Source organism: Borostomias antarcticus (assembly GCF_949987555.1).
Source record: "Borostomias antarcticus genome assembly, chromosome: 3".
Taxonomy (NCBI): Eukaryota; Metazoa; Chordata; class Actinopteri; order Stomiiformes; family Stomiidae; genus Borostomias; species Borostomias antarcticus.
In genome coordinates, this window is record NC_140236.1 from 1,075,061 (window position 1) to 1,081,652 (window position 6,592).

The 6,592-nt window shown below is 49.2% G+C and overlaps 1 protein-coding gene across 1 annotated transcript; it reads left to right on the forward strand.

Annotated features, from left to right (window-relative positions):
* Positions 1 to 253: 253 nt before the first annotated feature.
* Positions 254 to 4,638, forward strand: avpr2aa (arginine vasopressin receptor 2a, duplicate a; the record flags this gene model as incomplete). The annotated part of the gene is made up of 5 exons (XM_084461892.1): positions 254 to 631; positions 1,174 to 1,419; positions 1,966 to 2,112; positions 2,653 to 3,298; positions 4,427 to 4,638. The coding sequence occupies 5 exons, from the start codon at positions 254 to 256 to the stop codon at positions 4,636 to 4,638; spliced, it is 1,629 nt and encodes a 542-aa protein (XP_084318018.1).
* Between the last annotated feature and the right edge of the window lie 1,954 nt (positions 4,639 to 6,592).

Sequence of the window (6,592 nt, forward strand, 5' to 3'; positions counted from 1 at the left end):
TAATTCAAGATCGTTTAATATAAATGGGATTACCAAAACTAACAAGCCAACAGCTTTATTGCTAAATCTGAGGCACATGTTTGTTTTTGGCAAGTAATCAGCAGGGCTTGTGACTCGCATGCAAGACAGACCAGGGTTGTCTAACAGGGCGGACTAGGATACTTGCAATACTCTTCTGATGCGCTCTCCCTCCACAACACAAACAATAATGACTTTATCGTCTTAGGAAGATTCTGTTTGCCTTATTGCAGGCATGGAGACCATCGCCGGGGAAACGGGTTGGGATGGATTAGCCCATTCTCTGGTGGCGTCGGGAGGGACCAACCTCACTTCCTCCCTCTACTCGGGCGACCTCGCCTCCCTCAACAGCTCTCGCAGTGGGGGGTCTTACTTGTGGAGCGTCTCGGAGAACGCCACGACCAGCCCACCTCACGTGGTCCCCGAGCCCAGGATGCGTGACCTGGGTCTGGCCCGGGCTGAGATCGGGGTCCTGGGGCTGGTGCTAGCCCTCACCACCCTGGGGAACGGCTTTATTCTGTGGGTGCTGCTGAGAAGGAAGAAGCAGAACGCACCCATGCACCTCTTCATGGTCAACCTGTGTGTCGCTGACCTGGTGGTGGCGCTGTTCCAGGTGAGTGTTTTGGTTGCTAGGCACCACATTAGAATCAACAGTACTGACTCATACTCCATCTGGCTCTCTGAATGACCGTGACAGTGATGTATGGAGACCGTGGGACTAAGATGACAGAATAAAACACAACATTCTGTCCATTACTATTTGTTTACCGATGGTGTAAAGGCCAAGGGTGACATAGAAGTCATTGATGCCGAACCTTGCGCTCTCAATAAACCTGAAAATCTAGTGCTCTGCTATCATGTGTATTGTATGGCCGTGACCTTAATTAAAACAATGGAGACTTTACTGGCATTTGGCCAGTACTGGCTCCTTGGGGGGAAGAAAATTAATTAATTATTAATTTTATTAAAAAAATTAATATCAGTACACTGACAATGTGGGGGTGTAGTCTGTACTCAAGACAAGAGCTTCTCTGGAAACATCAACTTAAAACTTGAAGCTTAAACTGGGTCACAAAAATAGACCGAGTTGTAAAATGAGGAGCAAAAAATGAGCATTAATTGTACCAATAACATCGAATCATGTCCGACCATCAGGTGCTTCCCCAGCTGGTGTGGGACATCACAGAAAGGTTCCAGGGTCCAGACCTGCTCTGCCGCTCCATCAAGTACCTGCAAATCGTGGGCATGTTCGCCTCGTCGTACATGATCGTGGCCATGACGGTGGACAGGCACCACGCCATCTGCTGCCCGCTGCAGGCGTACCGCGGGGGGGCCGTGTCCCGTTGGAACACCCCCGTCATGGTGGCCTGGGGTCTGGCCCTGGTGCTCAGCATACCACAGGTATTAGGGTTGCAAATTTCAAGGAATTTCATTAATCGATAACTGTTAACCTTAACAAACGATAGTCGATTAATTGATAAGAATGTCCCGCGCTGGACTGCGCTTTGCTCGCTTCATTTTTGTGTCGTCTTCTGCTGTGTCGTTGAAATTTCCCGGCATCCCAATTAGCCTTCACTACATGGCGTGGCGTCCTCATGTGCAGTCAGACCTTAAATCATGATTACATTTCACGCAACTCCCGTTGAAAATGTTCGTTCTCCCCAAAAAAGTTATGTTCCATTAACAAGCAATGAATCGAATAACCAAATCTTACTCAAGTAAATTCTTATCGGCAATTAATCAATAGTCGATTAACCGTTAACATCCCTAACAGGTATGCTATACCTCAGCATACTACAAACCACAACTCTGTGGGATCCCCACTCAAAGCACGACGCTTTCCCTTGTTTGGCTATTTCTAGATCGTGACGCCATCATGGGGTTTAGGGGTTTAATTTAGCGGATGGTTCTTGGTTCTGACCCCGCTGCTCATTCCCGGTCTGCCAGGTGTTCATCTTCTCCAGGTCGGAGGTGTCTCCAGGTGAGTTCGAGTGCTGGGGTCACTTCGCGGACTCGTGGGGGCTCAAGGCCTACGTCACCTGGATGACGGTCGCCGTCTTTCTGCTACCGGCCCTCATCATCACAGTCTGTCAGGTAAGGACTTCCGTCCGATAAGCCACAACATCCACTAATGACCATGGAGGCATGAAGAAAATGCGCTTAGTGTTGACGGAGCAGTATTTGGCAGGTATTGTTCAACACACTGCAGGTGGTGTTCTTCATCTTGCAGCTGGTGTGTTGGATCCCGTGGCGGGTAGACATTCTGGACCGCCTCCCACTGGTCATAGCTGGTCTATTTAGGGAAAGATATTTCCATCGTCCAGCTATAGCCTCTAATTAACACAGCACTTGTCGGACCACTGCTGGGCCTGCAGTCTGCAGAAGGGGGCTTGCCAACCATATTAATGTAGCACAACTAGGTAAAAAAACAGCTTTTTACTTTTAAGTGGCCTCTTTAGCCACCATGGAGGTGCTGATAAAAGATTCAGCTCAGACCCAGTTGAGTCTACAGCACCAGAAGTTGGGCCCTCTCTGTCACGACAGCACAACTTCTTTGAACAAGTTTTAAAAGGTTGATTTGTGATGTTCCCTGTGCGTGACGCAGTGACTCACCGAGGCCTCGCCCTGTTTCAGGTGAGGATCTTCAGAGAGATTCACAACAACATCTACCTGAAGTCGGAGAGGATGGTGTCGGCGGAACTCAAGAACAACGCCGTCATCTTCCGCTTCCAGGGGGTCAAAAAGGATGAGGACCGTGTTCGTGAGAGGGGGAGGGGGGGGTGCGGAGTAGGCAGAGAGGGAAGAGGAGGACATCTCTTAGTGAGCGTGGACACTCCCTCCGGCTCCCATAGCAACCCCATCTCCATCTCACCTGGAGTGAACCCGGATTGCTATGACTACGTGCCCCACGTATCCCAGCACAGTGGTTGCCATGGCGCCCGCCACGCAGCACCACAGGCGGCGTTCAGCAGCCCAGACAACCTGCCCCCCGGCCCCGGGCCAGGCGAGGCCAAGACCCCGCCTTGCGACGGCTCCCACGGACCCGGTAAGGGCTGCTACTGCGAGTCCTTTGAGATTCCGTCGGGCTCGGCGCTCCCCTCCCTGGACCTGGATTACCCGGCCCCGCTGCCCCTGGTGCCGCCACCGCCCAGCATCACCAAGGCCATGTCGAAGACGGTGAGGATGACGCTGGTCATCGTTCTGGTCTACACGGTCTGCTGGTCGCCATTCTTCATCGTCCAACTGTGGGCTGCCTGGGACCCCGACCCGCCCGAACAAGGTCAGAGATGAATCACTGGGGCTGCGCTTAGAGGCTTATTTATGATTTAAAAAATATATATCGTATGACAAGCGGAGAAATTCGAGACGAGAGAAATAGTCACAAAAACTCTCTGTATTTATGGTCTGGCTGACATGCCGTTTCTATGGTATTTTATCAACATAAGAATGTGTCTGATTGTTGTAGCTCCGTTTACAATGTTGTTAAGCCATAAATTGGCCTTAATTAGTACCAGATATGGTTTGGGGATTGTGAGATCACTACTCCACTATTTATTCAATTATATACAAATACACTAGTTACAGTAACTCAGTACATGACCCTGACTTTTGTTTGAACAATATTGATAATACAATGTAGGCTTGTTGAGGTCAGGAACAGTTTGCTTGGCTACATATCCAAAATATTTCACTTTTACTGTGTAAGGATAAGATCTCTTGAGCTTGAGGGCAGACGTCGTGTGGTGAGGTCACCAGTGAATGATTAGGTAGCAAGTCAGGTCATTTCAGTCAGGCCGTCAAACACAAATCAATTTATTTGATCTCTCCTCTCAAGCTGAGGACTTACCTCCATACCATTAAATAACCTGTTTATCCTTTCACCTTTAACCTTTCACACATACCGGCCAGATGTTTAATGATAACCTCTGCCAGACGCCAGACACACACACACACACACACACACACACACACACACACACACACAGACACCACACACACACACAAAATACACACACAAAACACAAAATCTGATTAACATCTGAGTAGTTTGTGCCCAATTTGAGCTCTAATTGTAGGATCCTACTTACTGTAAAAAAAATAATATTCCAAAACATGATTTGGCCATCAAGAAAATTGTTAGGGATTTTCTCGCAGAAGAACATTTACAGCATACAAGTGTTCCAGAGTGAAATCAAATTAAAGCGTTTATTTCCAGTTTTAATGTCACTGGCTATTTTTTCCCTTCAATTACAAAACCGGACCTTTGAGCCTCTGAGGTCTACCTGACCTTCCCACTGCGTCAGGGCTACTGCTGCGCCGCCGTCGCTAATGTCCTCTTCTGACTGACTGATGGCTCTGTGTGTGCGTGTGTGTGTGCGTGTGTGTCCGTACGTTTGTCCTTCCTCAGCAGGCGTGGCCTTCACCATCCTGATGCTGCTGGCGAGCCTGAACTCGTGCACCAACCCCTGGATCTACACGGCCTTCTCCAGCAGCGTGTCCAGGGAGCTGCAGGCCCTGCTGGGCTGCCGACCGCGCACCTCGCGCCGGGGCTCCCTGTACGACGACTCCACCACCACCACACACACCTCCACCACGGGGCACAAGGACAGCCTGTACTGACCCCCCCTGCCCTACCGTACTCCACAAGGACAGCCTGTACTGACCCCTCGTTCCCTACCCAACTCCACATGGACAGCAATGTACAGTAAACATGCAGTCACACGCCTTTAAAGACATGCATGCTCGCACGCACACACACCCACACACACACACACACACACACACACCAAGAGGACAGTACCGTCACGACATGTGTACATACAGCACACACACACACACCTCCCCTGTGGACAGCCCGCACTGACCTCTACCTCCAGGCGTTTCCAGCAACAAGGACAGCCGTGTCAACACTTCCCGGGACCCCTATCCAACGTCCCCTTCACCATGTCCCCCCCGGGGACGAACTTGAGGAAGGTCGGCTCCACGCAACGGAACACGGAGTACATATAAATATAACAACGACAAGATGACCAGGCGGAGACGCAGGGAAGGAATAACAAAAGCGTTTAGGAAAGCACGAGGGCGAGCTGAGCGGAGGATCCAGTCGAGCGAGACATGGACCATCATCCCACTGCTATCTCCCTCCAGTCCATTGTAAAGATAAGCGTAGGAATGCCTCCCTTCAGATGGGTAAATGTGTTCATGTCATGGCGTATGGGGAGGCTGGTGTATGAATAACTGCACCTCTAACGCACGTTAGAGGTAGAGAGAGGCCGTCTCTGCCCTCGGGTCACAGTGTTATTCTCCAGTCATAGATCAGGCTAGCACCCCCCTTCCCTTCGTCTGTCTTCCGCACGTCCGCGTACGCTGGTGTGGTCCGATACCCGTGTGTTGGCACTAGGGCTGGGTATCAATTCGAATTTCAAGAATCGATTCGATCCTGATTCACAAGGTTCAGAATCGATTATCACGATTCAATTTGATTCTATACGATTTGATGAGTGTTACTAAAACCTGTTTATTTTATTTTTTTTAGCTGTAACCTTAATTACATGACTGCCAAGTTACGCAACACATCAATACTAGGGCTGGGTATCAATACTGATTTCCAAATATGAATGAATCATTGAATGAATGAATTAACTTTTCATTCCTTCATTGATTCATTCACTCATTAAATAAAAGATCGATTTTGGGATTCATGAATCGATTCTGAATCATTTGATTCAGAATCGATTCAGGATCGATTAATAATTTTTATTTTTTAACCCAGCCCTAGTTGGCACCCACAGTGCTGCCTGGGCCCTCCGGGTCACACCCGGGCCCTCCGGGTCACACCCGGGCCAGTCCACACAAAGCTCCAGGCGGAGAAGGCACGGCTTCAACCAGAAAGGGAGGATGACACGGATGTTAGAACTGGGGGAGTCAGCCCACCAGTAAACATAGGACTCCTGAGTAACCTTGAGCAAATCAAAGCAAATGGATTATACATGGATGCCTGAGGTGAATTCACATTCACCCAAGAGAGGAGTTGGCTTTCAAAAGAACAATGATGACTTGTGAGGAGGAGGAGGGAGAGGCTCAGACGAGGCAGAACAACTGGGAGGAATCTGAATACTCCGGACCAGCGTACAGTACAGACGACCAGAGAGAGAGAGAGTGAGAGAGAGAGAGAGAGAGAGAGAGAGAGAGAGAGAGAGGGAGAGAGGGTGGGAGAGAGGGTGGGAGAGAGAGAGAGAGAGAGAGAGAGAGAGAGATGAGAGAGAGAGAGAGAGAGAGAGAGAGAGAGATGAGAGAGAGAGAGAGAGAGAGAGTGCGTGTAAACATATTCGGTGTCTACTGTACGTTGTAAACAACAACACTCTAGGACAAACAGTGATTACAGTGAAACAGTGATATGTGATTATATTTCAAACACAAGAATCACCTGAAATCTCTGATGAAATTTGAACCAGGAGAGACACGAGACTCAAGACTCACACATTGTGAGAACACAATTATATCACAGCATCCCGGACTGTGACACGCAAGCAGGAAGTCAAAGGAGCAAGAGTGAACCGAACTCAATGTTGCA